The sequence below is a fragment of the Schistosoma haematobium genome, chromosome 3 (assembly GCF_000699445.3).
Source record: "Schistosoma haematobium chromosome 3, whole genome shotgun sequence".
NCBI lineage: Eukaryota > Metazoa > Platyhelminthes > Trematoda > Strigeidida > Schistosomatidae > Schistosoma > Schistosoma haematobium.
Genome location: NC_067198.1, coordinates 19126833 through 19153796, shown reverse-complemented (window position 1 = coordinate 19153796; position 26964 = coordinate 19126833). Strand labels below are relative to the sequence as shown.

Genomic DNA, 26964 nt, shown 5'->3' with positions numbered 1-26964 from the left:
CAAAGATAGTTGTAAGTAAAACTTTTCCACCATGAATTTTCTCATTTGTCATTTCTGAAATGGCGAATTATTACTATGACATCATAAATTACGTTACGAGTTCAGTTCTTATTGTTTTTTTTTTACTTCGATTGGTTTAAGGATAAAAATAATTATTTCGTATTTTTATTTTATAATTGAATCGGTTTGTCTAATGTATTGGCAAATGGTTGTAATGTGAATTACATATGAAATGTAGACTATGTAGTTTCATATTATGCATGTGATACTTTAAAATATCCCTTCACTCTGTCTATAAATGTTTTTAAAAAGGAAATCAATCGCTCAGCTTAAACAATTATTTTTCATTTGCACGAAAAATTAACCACTTAACTGATTTAATTTGAAAATGTCACTGGACATTTTTTATTTTACAGAAAAGCCTGTTTCACAAAAACTGTTTACCTGTTTAAGGATGAACATTTTTTTATTAAAAGTGGGTGTTCACCTTTTCAAATTTCTCCATAAACACATTTCTTAATACAGTATTATCCGAGGCACATTTTTGAGTTATCGTGTAACAAGACATTTCTAAGTATTTTTTTCCCAAATAGATAATAGGTAGTAAAATATTGCTATACAAACTTTTAACTGTCCTCTATAACTTGATGAAACGTATCACATCTACAAAATATCCGTTCTTTGGATATGTGTATAAATTTACCTCAGTAAATTTTACTTAAGTTAAACATAAGTCCGTTTACGCTCGGCATTAAATTGCGTCGATTAATCGAGTTATACACTACAGATTAATAGAATATATATTTTAGTATACCCCAAAATATTTAGTTTTGAACTGATGATCACGAAATATAATTTTCTTAAATTTACGTACAGTAGTTCATTGAATTATGAACAATATGCTTTTGTAAGTATTATTGCCAATGTTTGACTTGATAACTTCAGAAAGATTGAGTATTGGGTAGATCTTTTATAGATAAATTAGTGATAAATCTTTAGCAGAGATGATGGTGATCATCAGTAGAATCCAGGACACCCTTTACGTTCTATTTGCGACTCGTCAGCTAGATGTGCCTGCATCCCAGTGTTGATGTTTACCCCAGGACTAGAATCCTGTACTGTTCGCTTCAAACACTAACACGTCATCCACTTACCTATTGATCATTCGCAATCCTAAATATCAATGCAAAAATTCAAACAATCAATCCAGAAAACCTCACTTCATTGAACAAACTAGTGGCACACAGTAGCTAACGTGATGGTGTTTGAGGTGAACGGTAATCAGTTCGAGTTCTGGAGTGAACATCGAGTTTGAGATGCAAGTACGTTCAGCCAAAAAGTCTCAAATATGACGAAACGTCCGTTCTGGATTCTACTACTAGCCACCATCCATTTCTACTTATAATGCGTATGACTTAAGGCAATATTAAGGCAATCCTCACAAGATGCACATATGCCAATAATTGACTGATTAACTGCAGTCCTAAACATCAATGGGGAGATTTAAAAAACCGATACAAAAAATGAATTGGTGACATATTTGTTATAACTCTATGAGTAAAATGAATCATTACATTAGAGGTTATATAACCGTCAGAAATCTATTTTACGTTTCATTGGTATATTTTAATACATGGTTACTTCTACCGTAAACATTACGTTTGGTTTTGTAAACTTTTGACCTTCACAAATCAATAAGTAGTTGATAAACTCACCAAAGGTAAACTTGCCAGCTGAATTTTTTCAAGTACACCATGTAATCTATTATTCTAATACTATTCATCTAAAAATAAGATAGATTTGTCAGTTAGGTTTATCCTTAAATTCTTTTTAGAATTTATGACGTAAAAAAACGTTCTGTCTAGACATAATACAAAGATAAAAAGTCATCTTTGTTAGTAGATAACTATAAAATCCAGTATACCGATTCCATCACCTAGCAATAATCACATGACAACAATATAATCTTAAGCATAATAGTGACTTTTATAAATAAGGCAGAAGTAGAAATGTATTGAATTTTAAATGATAAGTAAAAAGATGAATATTTCACATACAAACCATTCATGCATTTATTTGTTCATGTGTTTGTGAAGTGAACTAGTTATGTTCATAAGATTAAAACTTTATTTCTGCAATAAATCCAGTAGAAACTAGAAAAACACTCTTTGAATGACACTTATTATTTAAGTCCATTGTAAATTATTCCTCCGAAAATACAACCCTTTCAGTTTAATAGAAATATCACTTTCTAAATTTATAAATAATTGTCTTATGATCCAAAAAAGTTAACCTTTTGTTTTGTCCCTTCATGAGTTCACTATGAGAAAATAAACAGTGATTATTAAATTAGATTCACTGAAATGATGAAGATTTTTATTTTAGCTCAGATAGATGATCCTGATAGAATTTTATTCTCTAAGCTGAATGATATGATTGATTAAACCATCCAAATAAGTGGATAAAAATTATACAGAAATAATTTCGCTATTTATAGTAATGAGAAAAATTAAATACTAATTTGATATCATTACCAAAGTTAAACTTGGTTATTTCAAATAAATTAATCATGTTGGTAAATTGTTCATAATAAAAATAATGATGTATTTTTGATATCCCCGTGTGTGACAAATTGAATTTTCAATGTTTTATTGTTTAGTGATAGTAGTTTCTACAGGAAAGGAAATTAACACAAACTTATATGGTTCTAAGTGAACAAAGGTAAATAGTTAGTACAGTCAAAACAAATCTAGTCAAGTCAGTGTCATACTATTCTACTCAATGTGAACCTGCACATTACATGCGAAAGAATAAAGTTAAATTTATATAAATAGGAGATGTGGACAAAATTTAATAGGATCGCTTTAATCAATGGTCCAGATTTTATATATACTAAGGCCTCCTACTCGACTGAGAGCAGCAGGGTCTAGTTATATATGAAAAGCTTCGGGTACACGTCTCTTACTCCAGTTGGAAAAACCTTTACGTATTATTTTTCTACTTCTAATATTGACTTGATAGCTACTTAAAACAGTATATACTGTTACAACTGATTAAATTTGAAGACTCTTAACTTTTACGTCAAGCTAAGTAGACTAGAAATACTTCGATTCTCGTCAAAATTTCAGATGATTCTCTGGCATAGAAGTTATCTGTAGATAATTTTATGTTGGCATGAGAAACATTACATAAACAATAAACCTTTTCGCTTAGATAAATTTTACACGGTTTAACAATGGCAACTTACTATTCGGTTGCTTTTTTGGCCATGTAATTCGACATACATCACATTCATTCTATGAATTAAATCAATGAACAGAACTGATATATATTAAATGGGATGGGGCTGGTAGTGTGATGCAAGATACACGTTTAATCCTATTTAAGACTCACCAGATGTATGTACTTACATCCAAGAATTATTGTTCACTGAGGAACGCGGACTTAGTGCCGTTCGCTTCAAAGGCCATCACGTTATTCATTTAACTACTGAGTTCAGTTAGCCAAACACTTGTGCAATGGGTATGCGATTTAATTCAAAAGGTTTGGATTATACCGTTGTTGATAATTTTGACTGAAACTTAATCAAGGTTGGTTGCATCAAGTCTATATCAACTTGTATCATAATGGCTATATTGAGTTAATATATACAGAATCTGATCTAATTTCAGTCAAATTTATCAACAACGGGATAGTCAAAACTACTTCAAATTGAATTAAATGATCAATGTCAATCAATATAGCTTTAAAACTATCGAATAATTCAACACACATAATAAACTGTATTTCTACAAAGAAATGTTATACAGACTTGTATGATTGTAATACACAAGAGACTGAAATTTGTGAAATACGTTTTTCTTTAAATTATTCGAACTGATTTAAGAATAAAGAATATTTTCCATAAATTGCAACGTTAAAATGATAACATAAACCAGTTGTGATTCAACAATCAGAAAGCTATAGAAATTTCTCCAGCTAATAAAATCCGTATATATATGTGGGTATTTTCTTTCGAAATTGAACATTTTCAGCACTTCAGAATGTTTTTTTTCCTATTTTAAAAAGTACATTTTTTCAATGAACTACGTTTTAAAACTTATCATACGTCTTTTCTCATTTAAATAATGCTACAGTCGATGTCTTCATATATATATTATCCTTGATTTCATTAATCCATCCTCACTTCCGACTACTTGACACACCCAAAAAAAGTTGTGATATGAAATTTTAGATGAAATTTAAGTTTCTTTCAAATAAATATAATTGATCATTTACTTAATTGGTATCTAGACAGTTAAAAATAAAACAATGCAATATAATGTGTCAAATTCTGTAAATAATATTTACAGTCCAACTTCACTAACTGTATGTTCATCATGATATTTTGATACACCATGCATATTATTAAAACACTAATTGTTTCAGATAATTGGTTTTAGTTAAATATGCATATTTGTACGTTTCACTCCGAGTTTTCTGTATTCACATAAATATGTCAAAGAATTTTCGTATCATAATTATAAAGCTGCCTTTTACGATGTCGTTTATCAAAAATGACAAATAGTGTAAATGTTAACAAATGTAACAAGAAAATGGTATATTCATTATTTCTGCTACGATTTTGCTAACTACACTCAAAATATATCATTTATTTCATTTTCTTTAACCCATTCATCCTGTTCAGAAAATAAATGTATATAAACTGGAGAGCAAAGTTATTTGATGAAAGGACATATAAGTAATTTGTCTAAATAAAGGATGAATGATAATATTTGAAAGACATGATGAATTCATTTCATTTCATTAGATTCTATTAAGCTATATGCAAATTAGCAAGGGAATGAAATATAATGAATTCACTGTATTCAACAAATATTACTGTTCTTCCTTTGTTTGAATTCGTGAAACGAACTGGTTTCTGGACATTTTTCAATGAACTGGCAATCGAATGATTTTCCCATGAACTCGACTATTAAATTACTATAGTATCCAAAAAAATCCTTTCTGATAATATTCATCATATGATCACTAGTGACCTGCTTCGAGAGGTATTTCCTGGAGTTCTAATGAGAAACAGTGACTAATGGGGTTCAACCAGGTCTGTTGTGAAGTAGTAACTCACTGAATATAATGGTTGACGGTGGCTCGAATTCGTAGATTACTTGAAATTAGACATTAACATTGTTGGATGCCGGTCAGCTCAGTGGTCTAGTGGTTAGGCATTCGCGCAGGAGACTGATAGACCATGGATCGAATCTCGTGGAGGGCGGGATCGTGGATGTGCACTGCTGAGGAGTCCCACACTAGAACGAAACATCCGTCCAGTACTTCGAGGTTCTCCATGGTGGTCTAGCTTCAATTGACTCATGAACCCAACTATTAAAATTACTATAATATCCGCAAAACCTCTTTGTGATTAAATTGTTTTCATCAATTGATATAATAATATCAACAGCAAAGATATGTAAGTGTTTGGAAATTCTCATATTCTCTTCAAATGAAGTCTCAAACTATAATCACGATATTTTATTATTGTAATATGATATAACTATTGAGTTATTTAATCAACGAACCCAAGACTGATATTCAGTTAACCACAGAGTTATAACCCTTATAGTTAAATTATCAGCCTTAGGTGAGTTTGTAAAATAGTCGCGCACAGATCATTGATAACTAATTTTAAAATTAAATTATTCAGCTTGCCAAAACAATAAAACAAATCAATGAACCGGTTAAATGTTATATAATAAGATAAACAGATCAAATGACTCAATAATCAACGAACTCTTTAAATCGATAAAGAAATAATTAATGAACAGATGGATTCAATGACTACCATATAAAAATTAACTAAACTTTATTTAGTTAAAATTGTTCTCAGTTATTATTCGTTTAAATCTATGGTTACTAAAACAATGTCTTACTTTGACAAAAGATTGAACTAAAATATCTACTTTCAATTTTCGAAAAATTTAATCACTAATTCAAAACAATTCTGAAAGTTTTATTTCTGTTTAGAAAAAAAAATTGATTTTTCTTTTTTTTTCTAAATTTTTTGTTTTATAATTATAATCTTTATAAATACATTAATGAACTTTGAAGAATTACAAACCGGAAGTGATTATTCTATAAGTGGTTTCCTAAATTATATATATAGATATCTTGATGATTTAATTTGAATTATTTGTTTTAAAATGAAATTGACTAATTAAAATTAAGTAGTGATATTCACAAAAATTATTTTTAAAAATATGCAGTTCTTTATGGTGTTTATTGAGTATTAAACTTAAATATAAATTGAGTATGGAAACGATTGTCTAGGACAGAGTTGGATGGCGAGGGTTGGTGGGCAGCCTATACTCCTCTACGAGGACTATCAAGCATAAGAAGATAATTAAGTATGTTTGTTTATAAATCTTATAAGATTTATTTAACGAACTTAAAAACATTGATAGATGAAATAAAATAAATCTTAATGTTTCATAACAAACAATAAGAATAGAGCATTTATAAAAATAAATTTTCAAAACATTTGCATCAAAGTAAAGATAACTAGGAAATGAAATGAATTAATACATATATCCACATACATAATATAATCAAAAAAAGGGAATTTAGAGAAGAAAACTTTCCTTTCGATGAAATCATTTACTTAAGCTGTACATTAGTATACATAGTTATATGGCAAATGTATGTCTATAGAAGGATAGGAAAGATTGCATCACAACAATGTATTCGAGAATAAATAACTAATGATCATTTTAACCGACAATCAGTTTTAATTAGGGGAAAATAAAGGTAATCTTTTATCATTATTTTTTTATTTTCAATTTTGAATTGTATGACAGTTATCATTGACAGATCATTAAAATCAGGTTGTTTTTTATTTCCTATCTTTAAGATTGATTTATTGAGTGATTTCATTTCACAAGATACAGGACTTTTATTCAGTTATTGTAAAAGTTAAATATTGACTGAACAACAACCTTCTTTTAATGTAAAGATTGATAATTACATAAATTCCGTGTTGCTGCATGTTCTCTATAGAGTCCGATCTATAAGCATAAAATCCATATGAATGAACTTCATAGTTACATTTTCATTAAGATCAGTCCAAAATAACAAAGAAAGCATTGTAGAAAAGAAAATATTTTTATTGACTTGTATATAAGCATACCAAAGAAATCAAAATCACTGGGACAGAAGTCAATCCATCAGAATGTGGTATTAATATACAATTGATGTATAATGGATCTAAGTACTTTATTTAAGAATTATCACTGTATTGATTTTCGTCCAGTTTATTTTCTTCTCATGAAAATGTTGCAGCATGGGTTAATTAAGTATCATTTTTCATTCAAACAAATCTTATATGTTGCATTAGTTGGTCATTTTATTAAAGTAATAATTAACTAAATGGAAATTCTATCAATTAATCTGAAAAAAACAAACTTAGTAATTACAAATAAAGCATCCAAAATGTAGATATACAGTGACTATTGTTTATTGTACATTTTTCTAGAAGCATGATTGATAAAGAACTATATATTCAGAGTTTTAAAGAATTTTCATTTTTACAGTAAAGCTTAACTCATAATATATAACCAGTGAGAACCAGGAAAAAACATTATAATGATTTCGTCCAACCCAGTCGGATATTTTTGTCCCGGAAGTAGAAGACAAATATTAAAATAGATTAGTTTGTGTTTACTATTTTAGCTCATTCCCAAAATTGTATGGTCATTATTTATTACTGTTATTAAACTTTTTTTAAGAAAACTCTGATTTTGTTTATTAGTGAAGATGTCTTCAATTAAACATATTGCCTTATATACTAAGCAAATGTAAACTAATAATGAAAGTAAACATTTTTTTAACGCTTATTTTATGATCATTTAGCTTACATAGTGATAATTAAAGAAAGGATGAAACTTAAAATCCAATAAAATCTGTCACGATATGTCCTTAAAAGTAAACATTAAAATGTCTTGATAATCCAATATATATCGAACATTCTTTCAAAACAATCTTGGACAAATAATAAACAAATAAATTAAGATACTTTAATATGATGACATTGTTTTAATACTAAAATAACTCGATATAAAAGATAAACAATCATAAAAAATAACTGAGCAAAAAAAGGAATATAAGGTCATTTGACATAAATATCAATCAAATAATGAAATAAGATTTTCATCATTTTTAATTAAATTCACGTATAATTATGATGAAATAAGTTTTGATCTCTTTTATGAAGCATTTTGAACACATAAATGTTAATACAAAGGGGCACTGAAAACATATGCTCCACACAAGTCACTTGATTTATGTGTGAACTGTGATATTATCTGGCTCTCCAGACTGAAGCAAGTAGTTATCTTAGGTGGACCTTATTCGAAATCTTCGACCTAAATGTCTAGTCCACGAAGCAGTAGTGCAACGTTAGTAGATGCACTTCTATGGTAGCCGGTGTTCAGTAATTGGTTCATACGCCATTCACATGCACACTATTGATTTGGAATCAGGATTTTCCAACTCTTCTAGGTGGATCCTCCTTATCTACCAACTTGGTTAGAGCACTGGATATCTTCTTTTGATCCTTTCCATTTCGTAATCAACACCCCCGCCACTAGAAGGTGGTGGGTAAGACTTCCCGGGCAGTGGCTGTGTTCGCGTGGCCATGTGACAGTATTCCGAGGGGAGTGAACTCTCTTCACCCTCAGCTGTACTAGCGCATTCCGGGGAAGGTGAAAAGGAAAATACTTGTTGTAGTGCTTAATATGCTTAGAATTAAAGAAATAAAAATGAAGACAGTCGTAGGCTTTAAATGTATACTTCTTCATTGAATATAGATATTTCACAGTTTAAGATGAGTTGTTGCATTAGCAAAAATATCGATTAACTGTAGAAAAACAACATTTTTTCTGACGTGACTATCGATAACTTTACCATTGATTGAAAGACTTTTAACTCCTCCCTATAAATTTTTTCCATAAAATTCATTCCATCATATATAATCTCAAAAAGGTTTATTGTTATAATAATTATAAAAATAAACAACACTAGTCATTATTTTTCATTTAGGTTTTATTATTATTATAAGTTCTTCTATCAGATATAACACAATGATGTATATTAAGCGTTGCGCTCAATAAATATAATGATATGAAAATGCCCGTAAATCATACGATAACATTAAAGCAAACCTTTTTTAGATGACCAATAATATATGCCTGTTTTAACTGGTTTTCTCTTGAATTTCCAAAAGAGTAGTTTATCTTACCTTAGTTTTCAACCGTAAATATTGATTATTCTATGCTATGAGAAACTGGGGAGACATTTTAATCCTCATTAAACATTTACTATGACTTTTAATACTCTATTCGGACAAAATGCAACAAATATCTTGTCAATGTTATCCAAAATACCAAAATTCTATGGAATCACAAACAAGTATTGCAACTCTGTTGTCTCACCTGAACATTTAAACCCTAAACCATTAAGTTGGCATGCAACAGTGTTGATGTTTGACTTCAAACAATTCACAGTGGTGCACAGCCATCTTCCATTATCTTCGGTGAGTAACTGCCTCACAGTCTACATGCTTTAACCCCACCGGTCACAGCTTCTTTAGAAGTTAGTCACTAGTGAGCACATGACAATTTTCAGTATGGGATAATGGATGGTGAATGCGTCGCTCAATTTCGTGGATTAGTTGAAGTTAGACATTAACGCCGTTGGATGCCGGCCAGCTCAGTGGTCTAGTGGTTAAGTGCTCGCGCGCAAAACCAGTAGGTCCTGGGTTCGAATCTCGCAGAGGGCGAGGTCGTGGATGCGCGCTGCTGGAGAGTCCCATAATAGGATGAAACGGCCGTCCAGTGCTTCCAGGTTTTCCATGGTGGTCTAGCTTCAACTGACTCATGATCTTAGCCATTGAAATTACTACAATCTCCGCAAAACCCATCTGACATAATGGATATTGTTGAATTTCACTGAAGTCTTTGTATGTATTCACGCAATATTGTGGATTAATTGAAGTTAAGCATCAACATTGTTGCGATTTTCTTTCGTCTGAATGTATCCACAAGTAACACATAGGAGTAAACAATTTTAAATAAATTAGATATTTCTGTGGATTTCAGTGTACGTTCTGTTCTTTCTATTTTGGTTATAAAATATGACATTAGAGTATATTTATCGGTGATGAATAGTTGAGCAGAATGTTACGGAACTAATCATGTGTAAATGACCACAACAGGAGTTTTATGTAATTATACTAAATCCTTGATGAACACCAATTTTATCAATAGCGTATTCACCAAAAAGAATTTGAAATAGTTTATATTATATGGCAATTATATGACAATTAAACAATAATCTTATCTCAACTTTGAACCAATAGCAAAATTATTAGTATCTAGTTACAAATAGACTATGAGATAATATGAGAGTATTATAGATGAATGACTGAAATTGTATGCTTTGAACGTGACCTTAATAATACAGATTTTGGGTATTATTCCAGTTACTGATAGGCATTATTTCTAAATTTTTGTATGCTTTTAGCAGTAAAGTAATCCTTTTGAGTACAGATAACAAGTAATGTTTTATTAAATATGAGTTATGCATAAATATGAAGTAATAAACTAGTAGATTGCAGTTAAGTAACTGAGATGATAAATTTCACGACTAGCCGATAATTATTAAAAAACCCACAATTTAATTCGAAAACCTAATCCGTTACTGCCGTTATGGAAATATAGAGCCTTTACATGAAAGGTGATTGATTTCCAGTGCTGTGATGATTTAAAGCACGTCAAATTATTTCACAGGGAAGGTAATGCCACATGCATTCCTCATGTACTTTACTATGAGTTTATCAGTCGTAGAATTTTCAATATTAGTGTTTGTATTAATCAAAGCTTATATTTATCATTAGAGTTCTTTATTTGATGTTAGATGTTTACGGTTATATCCTGTTTTGGAGAACATAATGTCTCATGGTTTTTTATCCATTCACTGCAATGTAAAGTTAACAACTACTATATATCAAAGCAGCCAATCGTTATTTCTAATTTTCATAGAAAGCGTAACTGTTCTGTATCACTTTAGTGAGACATTCTTGATTACTTATTTTTTCAAGACAATAATCATAAATGACAAAGTAAAATGTGATGATTCTTTTCTACCTGTCAGTGCTATCCTGAATATTTTTATCTTCCCTTAAGTTATATATGACGAGATGATTTTTTTCCATTTGATGCATTAAATGTTCATGTAAATTTCATAAACCAAGAGTACTGTAGTTAATCAAAAGTTTACCAGGATGCATTTTTCTTCGTTGTATTTCGCTTTTTCCCATTTCTAAACAATAAACTCATATCATCCATGAAGTTTGTGTAATAAGCTTTGTAGGAGTTGGAAAAGTATCCTAAATAAATTATGTATATAAGGTTATAATTACATACTTCACTACAATAACGGAAGGTGTAAGACAGATAAGAGGAATTTTGTTCTACAAATAAAATCAATTTCCGTGACTGAATTTCTTGATTTTAAGCAACCTTATTGATTCTACAAAATTCTGCATTATTGATGAACTTTCAATTACTTGGAATCGATCATTAATACTTTGAAGCTTTTCTATTTAAAAAAGATTATTTAAACGTTCATAGATAAATATTTGACCTCAAAAGTTTCACTAAATTATTAAATTGTTTTCAAGATGGAATTTTTGTTCTTTGAACGGGCATAGCTATGAAATCATTTTGGGAATGTTTTTATTAATGGTTTTATAAGCAAAATATAATATTGTTTATAAGGATTTCACTCAACTAATATCAATAAACATCCTTTTCATGGCTCTCCAGAGAAATCTTTTTGTATTACAAGTGTCTTACGGGATCGTAATCACCATCTACTATCATAGTTATAATGAAAGTGATAGTAACAACAAAACGCAAGATATTTTATAAAAAACCTGGCATTTTAAATAACAAACTATACATACAAGACCATAAATACATGGCTAATAAACACAGATCTACCGATAAGAGGTATAAATTTAGAAGTAATGACCTATCCTCAAATACAATAAATCGGGAGGAATTAACTACGATTAGTGCACATGTCAGTAACGAAATTATTTGATATATTGTAGTGCTACTCTTCTTCTTGCTAATTGAAAACTTCATGGGTTTTAAGTGGAAGAATTTGCAGTACCATATTTCTTGTATTACAAAACAGAATAATGTTCAAGCCAAAAGGTTACCCATTACACTTAAATAACTGAAAACAATTCATAAGGATTTTCACGGTTCCACATCTTCAAAAAAGGCGTCTTTTTGCACACCTTCTGCTGTTGAGACATTATAGAACCAGAGATTTTAAGGCATTTTGCTTTGACTCAAAACTGTTATTGACGAAAATCATGATAGTGTTCCTCATTTATATAAAAACTTACTCCAATTAGTTTTACAGTTTATCCAACAAAAGTATTTCACAAGAAGTATTCCATATGATTTCTTCCTTTGAAACAAGCTCAATAACTTCTTTATTTCAAAACTACGAAGTCCAAGTGATGACAACAGTTACCCACAGAAGAAAACGGAAAATAGCCAATGACATCATAAATAGGTCAAAGCCTGACATTAACACCGTTGGATGCCAGCTCGATGGTCTGGATTTTAAGCGTTCGAGTGAGAGATCAAAGCTTCAGGGTTTGAATCCCGCATGTGAGGTCGTGAATAATCATTGCTAAGGAGTCACATGCTAGAACAAAACAACCGTCCACTTTTTCAATAGTGGTATAACATTGAACAGTTCATGATTTCGATGAAATTGAAATAATATTTCGCTGAATATTCTGAAAATTAATGAAATTTGGAATATAATGTGATTTTGCCTTTGGCATTTTTATCTAATATATTATCTTTATGAGAATAATTTCAAGTTTATCAAATAGGAAATCCATACGAATTTATAAGAATAAATTGTAGCTTATTTGGGAAGTGTAGTGTTAAACATCCACTAGATGTGCTTTCTGCTTTCATCTTTATCTTAGACGAGTAGCATTTGTTTGTCGCATATTTAATTAGAAGTATTTTTATTGAAAGATACTTTTCAGAATGGGTTCATCGAAATTTGCAATTTTTTAGGAACAGAATGCACTGATGAGCCATTTACCATGGATAAGGAAATTTCTGTCATCATCACCGATAATCTGAAAGTGAAACCTGAAGGTTACAAGATCACATAATCACTGTACCACAACGTCGGTTTTAGTGATTCAAAGACAAAAATCCAATCAATATGGGATCAACGTACTAAACCCTCAAGTATTTATTGTCGATATACTGGTTGACAGTTAACATTTACAAGTCATTCACAAACAAGTAGAAAACTCAGTCAATAAATTTGAAATGTCACATAGTAAAACAATGATCATAAATTTTGCTCATGATTTTCGATAAACTTTAATTCACATTCAATCATATTTAACTACTAACTTTGTATTTCCTTTTTGTGTTTAACAGGTTTTATTGGGATTTATTAATGCTCATGTTACTGATTGCAAATTTGATTATTTTGCCAGTAGCCATATCATTTTTCAACGACGATCTCAGTATACATTGGATTATATTTAATTCTATATCCGATGTTGTATTTATTGCCGATATAGCTGTAAAATTTCGAACTGGTAAGTTCATTGTCAAGTGGTTTAACAGATTTGTTTTGCTTAGCTCTATTAACCTTAGTTTAAACGCACTAACTTATATTCTTAGCGAAAAGCACGATATAGATTTCAAATGTATCAGAAGAATATGTTATGTTAGTTAACTAACAAAAGAAATGTCAGAACTTTGTAGAACTGATAGATAATAAACTGATTCAAAGAAAATGTCATATCGTCATTGTTAGCTGTTAACTTCTTGACTATTCATCACAACCATTTCAAACCTTTTTTAAGTAGTCATTACATTAGGAATTTTCGCTTTCACCTTTATTCAAATTTTATCGATCTTACCTATCAACGTTACATTTGATGAAATTTATTTATCAGAAAGAGGATGTGTGAAGATCATGGTAATTTTAATAGTTGAGATCATGAGTCAATCTAAGTTAGATCACTATTCAAAACGCTTAATCTCTAGACCACTTGAAGAAACTGCTGTATAATGCTTCCATGTTTTCAATGGTATTTATTTACTCAAATTATGTGATTAAGACCGAATTGTATGAAATAACTACCAACCAAATACAATAAAACAAATGATGAAACAACTGATTTATTCATTCAATATTCAAATGAATAATTGAGGTTAAATTATAACCAAATTTATCTAAACATCTTTAAAGTACAACAAAAGTTAATAACCAACCACTATGTTGCCCTATTTATTATTTGATTTTGACAGATATGACATATACATTAATACAAAATCATTTTAATATAAACAATATTTTATCCATTCTTTTATTGTTATCATATGTATAAATAATTCAAGCCTATATTACCATTAGTAGAAATCAACTAAATGAACATATTAAAACGTAATATTACAAATGATAGAAATTTCTTTTCTTGAATTTATAAATTTGAACTTATGAACTTAATATATTTGTATAAAATAAGATGATTTAGTAAACAATAACCTAACTGATTATCATTTCTTATCAAAATGTAAAAGTACAAATTTGATCGTTGACTATAAATGTGACATCTTTTCTTTCTTTTTTTATCAATTTGATTATAAGTTTTTCTTCAAACGTTTAACAAAATTGTAAATCAATAGAAATATAGATTATTAAAAAGCAAAAAAAAAAATAAAACAGGTTATAAATAAACTTCCTTAGTTGAAGGTTTCCATTATTTTTTTTCGTATGTGTTTTATCTTCAGTTACATCAGTGCACATCAAATAACAATTTACTTGCCGGAGGGGGGGAAGCAGAAATGTTACCTATATAACACTGTGAACTAAGTAGGTTTGTCAGCGGATACGTTATAAAAGGAGTCAGTGCATTTTTAAAAGTGTATACTATACAATACAATCGATTTTATCTACTTCCATGGTTGAGATCATGAGTCAATTGAAGCTAGACCACCATGAAAAACCTAGAAACACTGAAAGGCTTATTGTGGGACTCCTCAGCAGTGCGCATCCTCGACCCCGCTTTGCGAGATTCGAGCCAAGGACCTATCAGAGTCGTGCTTAACCACTAGACCCCTGATTCGGCATCCAGTGGTATTAATGTCTAACTTCAACCAGTCCACGAAAGTGAGCGTGTTGGAGTGATCCTGAAAATTGCTTGCAAAAGACAAGCAAGCATCAGGAAACACTAAGAAGCGTTTCGTCCAATCGGCGTTCACTTGAAGTTTTAGTCAAAATATCAAGGAAGTAAAACGTCATATGCAGAGGTTCTGATTATTTGATTGCTACACTGTTACTATGTTTAGTAGCATTCCAGAATCTTCGAGCAACCCAAGGAGATTTAAAAATATTATAAAAACCCTAGATTTTCTGTGTTAGAATGAACCTTGGAGTAAAGTACTCGCATACTTTGCGTCTTCTCTCTCGTTGTTCAGGTCGCTATATAGTTCTAGCTTAGGGGTTACAGAATAGCTCAGGAAACGAACATAGAGTTCAAGCCGCAAGACTCATCAGTACGACACATCCATTATCTATCACAATGAAAATTTGAATTTTGTAACCCATGGCAGAATAAATGAGTGACTGATCACTGTTATTCAATCAAACAAATAGTTTTGGTAATTAGTTTCTTTTGATCCACAATTACTAACATGACGTCTTTAATTACAAATTTTATCACGATTCCAGTTGATATCTTTAGCTTACAAAATGATAAACCGATCAGTCAGTTTTTGATCTTTATTTAAAAAATTGACTTTTACATCTATTCAATACATGTGTATGTACATATGTATACATATATACTTTTCTCTATTAAACTGTTTACAGGCATTGTCACAAATGATTATGCTGATGAAATTATTTTAAATCCTAGAGAAATAGCACGTCATTATTTAAAATCATGGTTTGTATTAGATTTTATCAGTTCAATTCCAATGGATTATTTGTATTTAATATTTAATAAAAAAGACCATTATAATCAATTTTTCAGTGCTGGTAAGTTGTTTTTGTTTTACTAAAACCGATTAATAATGAACTTATTTTTTATAAACGTAACACGTAATCAATGTATATAATGATATCTATAAAGCAACAAAGAAAGCTAGATCTCCTCGTTTTTATAGTCAAATAATAACCATATTTTATATAGCCCCTTAAAACGATTCTAATATTAATGTAATAATTAACGTTACCGTAAAATTAATAGCAATTTTAAACGTAGTTTTGAAGTATGTCGGAAATTATCTTCATTAATTTAATATATATATATATATATATATATATGACTTCTCTTAATTACAATCTACTGCACTATTTCAAATGATGAATTCATATTCGGATATTTCGGTCCTAGAAAAGATTAGCCACTACCTGAATAGTTCAATGGTTACGTTTCAAACTGTAAAGCTAAATAACATATTTCTAGATCCATGATTTCCATCGGCTACCTTCAAGCACATAACATATACCTTATTGGAGAACATCTAGCTTTGACCATCATAATTATTGTGTTCATATCAAGCTTATATAAACCCAACTCTGAAAAAGAATCAAACATTTCATTCTTACTTATATGAAATATTAAAGATTTTATCCGAATATTTAGTTTACGCTTATATAAACATCATTTTTCCAGTTTAAAAAAATGATGCTTAAATTATATAAATGGTTGATTGATATCGCATGATATTTAAGTTTAATGACAAACGGATTGTTCAAAGTTTAAATATGCTTGACTGAATTTTTACTTTATTTTTGGATGATTTTTATCATACGGAATAAATGGTTTTTTTTTCTTTAAAAAGAACTTAAATTCTGATATTATCAAATCAACAGACTAATTAATTTGTGTTGAAGGAGGAAAAAGGAGTTTTTTTTCATAAATGAGGATTGTTTGCACAAATGTATTTTAAAGGAAAAGCCTCTACTTTATAATTTATTTAACTATAACGTTAAGATCATATGTTGAGTCTGATATCGTTCAATGAGAATATAATAATCCAAATGTTTTCTGTTTTATTATCTTGTCAAATTGTTTTTCTACAAATGAATGATATTAATAAATATTCGTTTTAAAATCATACAAAACATATATTCAGGGTTTTATGACTTTCACTAGCAGTGTATGTGACGGAACTTTTGTGGTAAACGATAAAATTAGATTAGTTCAATGTGTTTTAACTATGGTGCATATCAAACGATCAATGTGTTTAGTGAGAAAAATTCAAAGAATGCCTTTTACGAAATAAAATCAGACAGCAGATATGCATTAAAACCCTAACGGCTTTTTGTGCAATGCTAATGTTGTAACTGAATGGTTACTAACTTGTCTAGACAGCGTTTTTCACATTCACCCCAAAACACTGAAAGAAGGTGACTTACGATGTCCTGTTCTATAAACATCACTTAAACATTATCATATTTTATTTGATAAAACAAGTGTTGGATTTCCATTCAAATACTAACATAGAATATTTCAGGATCGATCTCTTAGATTGCAAACACAGATATTTTTTAACTTACAAAAACATTCAATCAAAGTAATTACACAAACTTCATACACCAAACCCAGTATGTCAAGGAATAGATCAATGTGAGGACTTTAAAAATTAAATATTCCAAAATCTGCTTGTTTTACCGTCTTATCAGTCTCTCGATATTCGTTCATCAATCTATAGTCAAGTACGTGTCTAGCTAATTAATGTAACTTAATACGATATCTACGACTAGTCAACGCTCAAAAATAAGATTATATTGTATGTTTCATGGAGTAGATGCGCTTCGTAAAATCACAAAATTCATCAATATGTACTTATATATCTCAAAGGTATTCTTTTCTTGTTCATCAGTGTAATGTAGAGGTGGATTTATGCAAAGTCATCAGTTCCTTCAATGCTATAAATCACTTGCATCTAAGAGTCTATCACTTTTAAAGATAAATTAAATGTTTTCGGTTTTTGCCAATTAAACATCATACATTGATCATCTATTTGATAACTGTGTGGGCGTTACTTTTTGATTAATAGTATTACTACTGTTTCAATTACCTGCTGTGATTGAATTCTTTTTTCCGTTTATTATTGATTGCATCAAATAATAGAAAAAAGACTATTATATTCACTTAATTACATGTCTCACAGATACCTACTGAAATACATCATGGGAACAAACATTTTAAACAACTGCTTAATGAAGCAAAAAAAGAGCAAAATTTCATTGAACGGTAAATAGAAATCGTAAAAAAATTCAAACAAAAATTTCTTAACAATTGTCAGAGAAAAAATAAGTTTCTCATAATAAACATTTGTGGAAAATAAGAAAAGTTTAAAAGTAAATTGTAAAAATGTTACTATTTAGGGGAACAAAGTTTGAAGTTACTAAGCAAGAATGTTATCAATTTGAACGAATAGTTTCACAATATTTGGGCGCCGATTTAATGTGAGTCATTAAAGAGGATGAATTTATTTGCAAAATCTCAGCGAAAGAATTTTAAGTCAAATATATTTTCCTTGAAAAAGCTTGAACCAGATTGCCAAGCGAAACGTTGGATTTACTTCAAATTCTTTTGCTGAGATTTTACAAATGCATTCTTCATCTTTAAGAATGTTGGCAGTTATGATTTTTAATCCAACTTATTTGAATTCAATTGATTCTCTATCATTGAATCATACTACTGCATTCAAGAGAGTACATAGTAATCCTACAATTAACTTGACTATATTTACTGTTTTAGATCATTGAAATCAGATTATTGTTTATTTGTAAGTTAGAAAGAACAAAAAACAAACAGAATCGTAGTCATTTCTGTCATTTTGTTCCATAGTGATTAATTTACTATGAATAATGTGATACTAGTTAAATGTTACATGAAGACAGCTTCTAGTAAAAGAAAGAAAAAAAATTATAAATTAATAATATCACGAACGTTTGATCACTTGACCTAATTTCAGAATTTATTTCATCTGCTTCATCAAAAAAAACAAAAAAATAAAGAAACAAAATTGAATACAGTGATGAAATCGATGAAATACTATATAATATATTCATTATAGTATATTCATAGGTTAATTAATTGTCACATTAATGCTTGGAAACAAAAACGGATTACAATAGAGTTTTTTGTTTTCAATAATGGATAAGAAAAATAGTTTTCTAAATGAAAAATAAATAATAAATCTACTGCAAATAATTTTTCAAAAAAAATATAATTTTAGGGCGATCATAAAGTATAATTACTGTTCTGTTTAGTTTATTACTGAAATATAATCTAAAATTAAACTTCTAAGATATAAAAACTACCAGATTATATAATACTTATATCTACGTAAAATAAAATTTGTAATAGTCATGAGTATAAACTCACATGTCAATTATATTTATAAACTCTTAAAATTTTCTTATTGTTACGTCATTAGAATATTGGTGACGGCATCATTGGTAAAAGATAATATATTGTAGAAAAATCCAGTAATCATATAAAACAATACAATTGCCTCCATAGTAAAAATCTCAATAACACAAGCCTAAATATAGTTCAAAGATCTGCTATGTCGGAAGACACAACAGTTAAATCATTGTTTTTCTTATTAGTAATTATGTTATTAATTGAGAATAACCATATTGATTTTCGCAGAAAGCAATAAAATACAATGAATTCATCGTGTTTAATTCATGAAACTTATTTCAAATCAGCTTACATATCATAGTATCAATGAATATGAATAAGAGAACAATAAACATCGAAAAATTATACAGAATATATACAATAGTTTTAAATTATTATTACTATCATTTCAGTATTATGTGTCTGTGAAGTGAATGAACAAATAAAATAGATTCATTTTATTCATCTATGTTTCCTGTTCTCACTTATATTCAGCACAGTTTGTTTGAACATTCAACCATAAATCATATTGAAAGTGTACAGTATGAACCAGAGGTTACAATAAAATATCTAATTGAGATCATGATTTATTAAATATTGATCAATAATATAAACTATATGGATAATATCACTTGGCACTGGAATATATATTTATAGTTCTTTTTTTCTATAGCAAAAGTGAATTGTATCGTTAATCTGTTAAAAGACTATCACTATATATCTTTTCAAAATACTTTTTTCACCGTTAAAGTTCATCATTTTTTAGGCATATTTATTGTTTACTACTTTATAAAATAAATTCAATAATTAATAATTAAAATTTATTTAGAATAAATCAGTTTAAATGGTATCATAATGATCTTAATCTTGATATTTATCTGTAAGGTTTATATTGTTTATTTATCATTCATTATTTATTATTTTTGGAAGGTATATCCTCAATATTGTTCATTTAAATCACATTGTATAAAGTATTCCTATTGTATAAAGTAAATGAGTATTTAAATTACACATATACTTATTTTAAATTTAAAAAAAATGGAAAACTACTGAAATAAGTAATATAAGCAACTTTAGACTATACATTCATAATATAACAGACTACATTACTGAATTGTAAATGAAACTAAACATAGTTTAAGTTTATAACAACAGCAATAATAATAAAGTGTATGGTTATGTTATAATTTGTCGTCTGAATGCTTTTTGTATTGACTCTTTTAATGCCACTTTTCGTATCTGGTCGTCGCTAATTGTTATGTCGGAAACGCTTATCACTTATACTCCGAACGAGGGACCTCTGCAATTCCCACGACACGCAAGTAAGAACACAAAGACTGGTATAAGTGATGATTTATTGAACCCAAGATATGACGACGACAACAACTCTAGTAAAAAATACACTCATTTATATATTGATTGTACACCCATTTTGATTAATAATTAGGATGAAATCACATATATTAAAAATACTTCGAGTTATAACAAATCACATACTGAGCATAGTGCATGTCAATGGAATACAAGAATAACATATATTATACAGAATAAAATATCATACGAGAAAAGGAAACAAATACTACATTGAGTAATCATTACATTGAATAAAAGGGGATGTAATCTTGAACAAAACTCGTAATGAGTAAATCCATCATGAATTGACTTTTCATCATATCACGTTTAAATTAGATTATATGTAAAAATAAGTATCCCAGTCTCTCAATTATACAAACGGTAAAAAATGGCCACTTATTTAGAACAAATGAAAAAAAATAAGAACGCTAACCAAATCAAGCAACCAAGATTTAGAGAAAATAAAATTAAAAACCCAATCTAAAATTGCATGGCTCTTCTGAATATATGATGATTTATTATTCAAAGGCGCTCATCTAACAACTCTCTGGTCATCTTCATACGAACTTATTCATAATATGGTATAATACATTTTTACATGATTTATGATTATATCTTATGTTTTTTCCAGTACTACTCTACTGTTTACCAACTGCTTACTCATCATAAAGAACAGATACTTAACATTACACAAATGTTTGTTCTTTATTGTTAGTTATTTTATATCACCATGTTTGTAATTGAAGTAAATTCAATATCTTGAATAAACCTATAACAGATTACATGTATTCAAATCATATAAAACATTAAATATACATCATAACTTTAACTGAGCAAACAAACAAATTATATGATTGAAATTAAATTTCTAACCATAGTTTATTCTATAATTTCATAACATCTATTCAATCCAGATTATATAAAATTGGATTACAAAACATTTTTTTAATTAATTCAATTATCTAAAACAGTTTGAATAGGTTAATAGTTTATTTCTTTATATATATAATTGTTATTTGTTTAAAACAAGTATTGTTTTTATTTTCCTTATTATAAAATCATAGGGCGTACATTGAGAATTTTACGTTTGGCTAAATTACTAAGCATGTTACGCTTATTAAGACTTACTCGTTTAGTACGATATGTCAGTCAATGGGAAGAAGTAAGAAATTTTTTTTTCAAAAATTTCTAATTTATCTGTTATTGTAATTAGTGCATTTTTTTAAAAAAAATTTCTAACATTGAAAGAATTAAAATGATTGAAAGAAATTTTCTTTATTTTAATAAACTTATAAGATTACATAATCAATTGGATGGATATATGGATCCATTTAATCCGATCATGTAATTTTGCTTTAAATTCATATATGTATAGTGAATAATTAGGTTTTGATGTTGTAACTATCAACTTTTAATCACGATTCAACTAGTTAATCTTTATTGATAATATAAGCAGTTAATGTTAGAAAAACGTTCAATGAACTGTTTATGTATATTATTCTTTGGCGTTAGTTATCTGGTTATTTGTTCATAAAACTTTATGAATATACATATCCAAATGAAAAATGTTTACAAATTACAAAATGTTTTCTGTCATATACCGAAAAATATAAATTACAAATATCCATTAATATTTGTATAAACATTTGGAATTCGATTTCATAACAACCTACACAATAGAAATGTTTAGAAGCCTTAATAATAGCTTAAGAGTATTAGTAGTTTAAGCAATTATCTTCAATACTTTGATTTTGTTTTGAGCGATATGTTTTTACTGTGATCATAAATTCAATGAAGTTAATGTAAAAATCCCGGTTAAAAGAAACTCTATGAATGATCAATCGTGTTTAAGCTTTTAAAACTATTTACATGAAAACAATTAAAAAGTATAACTGTATAAACGGATTAAAAACATTATTCTATCTATCATGCAACATCTGATGTGCAAATAAATTGTTTACTACTGTAAAGAGTATTTGATATTGTATTTCATGTTTTCGTGAATTAAATTTTCGAACTAATCTGTTGCAACATAAGAAAAAATAGAAATTTCCTTCGAAGCTATATTACTTTAGAAGTTAGGCTCATTTGTCTAGAGTAACGCAAAATACATCAGCATAAGGGGGTGTAATTGACATTGAATGTTATTGAGATGACAAACCCAAATAAGTTAGACGATTACTGAAATAGCTGCTCAATGCCTCCAGGCTTTGGATAATTGTCTAGTTTAGGTTGTTTCGTGATCTTCATAGCATTCAATAATTTCCATAAACCATTTACTGTAAATCATCATATAATCACTAGTCATTAACTTCGGGAGGAAACTCGCGGAGTTCTAAGGAATAACTGGGACTAGATTTTAACCATGTTACATGTGGTCAGGGGTTACATCACAAAAAGAGATAGTTACTCACTGTCGCAAACTGATTGAAATTAGGGATTTGCAGTCTTGGACACCATTTCAATGCTTGATAGGACAAGCGCTGGTGCGCAAGAAGAAGTACTTTATTTCTAGTCACAATGAGTAAGTCTCGAATGATCAGCAATGTGAAGCCCCATTCCAGGACAAAACAGCTGTTTGTTGTTTCCAAGTATCCGTCTGTGACCTAATTTAGGCTATTTCATAATCTCAATGGAACAATACATCATATTAAGATTGAAGTGCATTGTAGAACCATAAATATCAGATTTAAATAAATCTGCATATAAGTAACGCATAGGCAATCAAGAACTTAATCACCTTTCAACTGTTGTATACTTAATAACTGTTCAATCGAGTTATATATTAAAATAAAAAATCATGATCATGACCACAATTCACTGAAATAAAGTTCTCATTAGAAATATAATGTACTGAGAGAAAAATTATATTCTGCAGTGGATTTCAATAGATCAAACTATCGTCTTTATGTCGTTGAAATCATTAATCGATCAATCTTAGACCACCAATAAAAGTCTGGAAGCACCGGACGACTGTTTCACCCCAGTAAACAACATACATATAACCTTCTCGGTATTATCATTACCGTTATTTTAAAATTATAAGAATGGTCATTTGTATTATCTTTTTGAAAAACTCAGTAAAGCTATAATAACAATCAGTTTATTTATGATTTCAAATAAAACGAAAGGAATTTGCTAGATATATGTATTTATATATAAAAATTTTCTTTCAGAACAAGCCACTATCGTTTTTTCTAAAGATCTTGTTATTATACAATCCAATAATATTGTATGACCAACGAATATAAATACATAGAAAACAAAACAATGTTTATTAAAGACTAATAAATACTTTTAATGAACGAAATTACATTGAAATCATTGACCTATACTAGAAATCTTTCCTACCATCTCACTAATAAATATGAAAACTAAAGAAATTAGATAAAGAAAAGAGACTATATCAGATTAAATGAACGTTTGAAAAGTCAAAGCATAAAATATTAAGTGAAATTATCTATTTCAAAAAATAAAATCTAGTTAAAAACGTTTTAGTTGAGAAAGTATTCTATAAAATTTACTATATTTTATAGTAAGAGAAAAGGTTTAATTTAATTACTCTTGAAAGAAAATTGTATAACTATTTCAATTATGTAAGTCAGTTGGATTTCATAGAATCTTTTTAAATCCAATTTAATATGGAATAAATTCACTTGGTATTGTTTGTTTGAATTTTACCATTGATGCTTAGAGCTACTATTCATGAATCTCTTATTGGCATGTATGCATCCTGTGTGGATTGACTCGATATAGCCTTAAGTCACAAGCATTATAAGCAAAGATGGATGGTGGCTAACAGTAGAATCCAGGACACGCGTTTCGTCGTATTTCAAACTCGTTAGCTGGATGTACCTGCATCTGAGAGTTGGTGTTCACTCTGTGAGTCAAATCCGGCACCGTTCGCTTCAAACGCCATCGCGTTGTTCCCTTAGCTATTGAGTTCTGGTAATCAAATAGGACAAAACGCTCTTTCCGGATTCCACTGTTAGCCACTATCCAACCTTGCATATAATGCTTGCGAATTAAGGTAATATCGAGGCAATACGCACAGTATGCACATATGTCATTAGGAGACTGACCAATTATAGTCCCAAATAACAATGGGAATATACAAGTAAAACAACATCAAGTGAAATAAAACTTCATCCGATTGTACATGCGAGTGGCTATCAGGACTCTAGTAGCTAAGTGGATATCGGTACTGGGCTTGAGTCCAAGAGTGAAAATGAACTCTGAAATGCAGGTACAACCAGTTGACGAATCTCAAATAGGACGAAACGCTCGTCCTGAATTCCACTACTAGCCACTGTTCATCTTTGTATTTATTATAAAATATTTTACAATTATTTGTAAATATATTTCACATTTAAATAATTGTTTATATTTTTTCAAAATATATTTAAAATTTACATTCATCAATAGAATATATGTTTTAATGTATAGTAAGTATATAAAGATATACTAAATAATCATATGAAATTTGTAAAAATCTACTGAATTAATTTTTAAAGATTCTTAGGAGAAGAAATCTATTTATATAAGTAGTATTGTAGTGAACAAGAACACCGGTGGTGACAATCAAATGTGTTTAACAAAAAATTATAGGACTCGTTAATAAAATCTAACAATCATAATGTAAATGCTTAATTTGCAAAATCTCCATCAATTGTCTCAAAATGACTCAGATTTCATTGTTTTTGCATTTTCATGTAAATTGCATTCTGTTTCCATTATTTACTGTTCGATCCTCTTGTCTCTCTGCTACCAGACATTCCGTTCACGAGTAGCGTCACATACTACTTATGTCAATATAAGTAGCACACACCACAGTATTTTTTTTTCAAGAAAAATACATAAGAATGTTTGCTTAAATTATAGAAATATGATTTGATTTAATTAAATGTTTATATAAAAAAATTTATTTTTTCTTTTTTAGTTTTTAAATATTGCAAGCAAATTTATGGGAATATTTAATTTAGTTTTATTAATGTTATTACTTGGACATTGGAATGCATGTTTACAATATTTAATTCCAATGCTTATGGATTTTCCTCCAGATTCATGGGTGAAACGTTGTAAATTAGAAGTGAGTAATATAATGTTTTCGTATTTTTTTTGTTAATTCAAGTGAATGTTTACTGAATATGGAATAGTATTAAATAATGTTGTTTCTTTTTGTGTGTGTGTATGTCTTGTTTTATCAGTGAAGTATAAAATGTATTTAGGACATTTCAAAGTCATTTTTTTATTCACTTCAAATGTATGTTTTTTTCCACCCGACATTATTTAGACTGTTTTTAATTTGTCAATACTCTTAAATTGTATTATAAATTATTATTAAGAGATTTGATGAAAGAAGTGTGAATATCACATCTCGGCATCAATATAGTACTTATATACTTTTTTAGAAAAAATCAATATTTTTTTTCATATAAAGCTGGAAATCACTGTCGGTAAATTTCTAACTAATCACATAGGTCTGGACAGTCGGATAGTTTACTTTATAGAAGTTTTATAAAATCAATATGACTAATGTATTGATATGGAGTTTTATACATGACTGATCCACTTAATGTTGTAATTTTAATTATTAGTTTCAATTTGAGTCTAATATTTGAACATGTTTTAGGCCAGATTATTTGTCAACTACATAACCATAACTTTTTTTCAAATATAATAATCAAGTTCTATTCGCTTATTATTTCTGTAATGTAATGTAAGATATGATTAATTGGAAACTTTATCACTTCTATAAATGAACTGCTCAGAACACTGTCATTCAGTAAACGTTGATAAACTTAGGGAATTTTGAAAAGTAAACTCATTGCTTAGATATATATTTTAGTTTAAATAAAACTTAAAATATCTTGTGATTCACTCTATGGTTATAACATCTGACTTGATTATTTGAAAACTAAGAAATTGAATAATCGAATTGTATGCATGTGCATTATAAGTGAATACTTATCCACTATATTCATTATACAAATTTGCTAGATCTTACGTAAATGTTATTCCATCGGTTATTGCTGTGAGATAGTCATATCTCTAAACCAGCATTGAAA

At 28.8% G+C, this 26964-nt stretch overlaps 1 protein-coding gene across 1 annotated transcript in view; it reads left to right on the top strand.

The window, feature by feature from the left end:
• Nucleotides 1-26964, top strand: part of HCN1_5 (anaphase-promoting complex subunit Hcn1) — a gene marked incomplete at both ends in the record, with an annotated part of 75341 nt that overhangs the window by 25432 nt on the left and 22945 nt on the right. The window contains 4 exons of the mRNA XM_035731640.2: nucleotides 13542-13705; nucleotides 15988-16155; nucleotides 21961-22058; nucleotides 25836-25985. Of these exons, the coding sequence (XP_035585755.2) occupies nucleotides 13542-13705; nucleotides 15988-16155; nucleotides 21961-22058; nucleotides 25836-25985 (580 nt within the window). The remainder of the gene's footprint in view (nucleotides 1-13541; nucleotides 13706-15987; nucleotides 16156-21960; nucleotides 22059-25835; nucleotides 25986-26964) is intronic.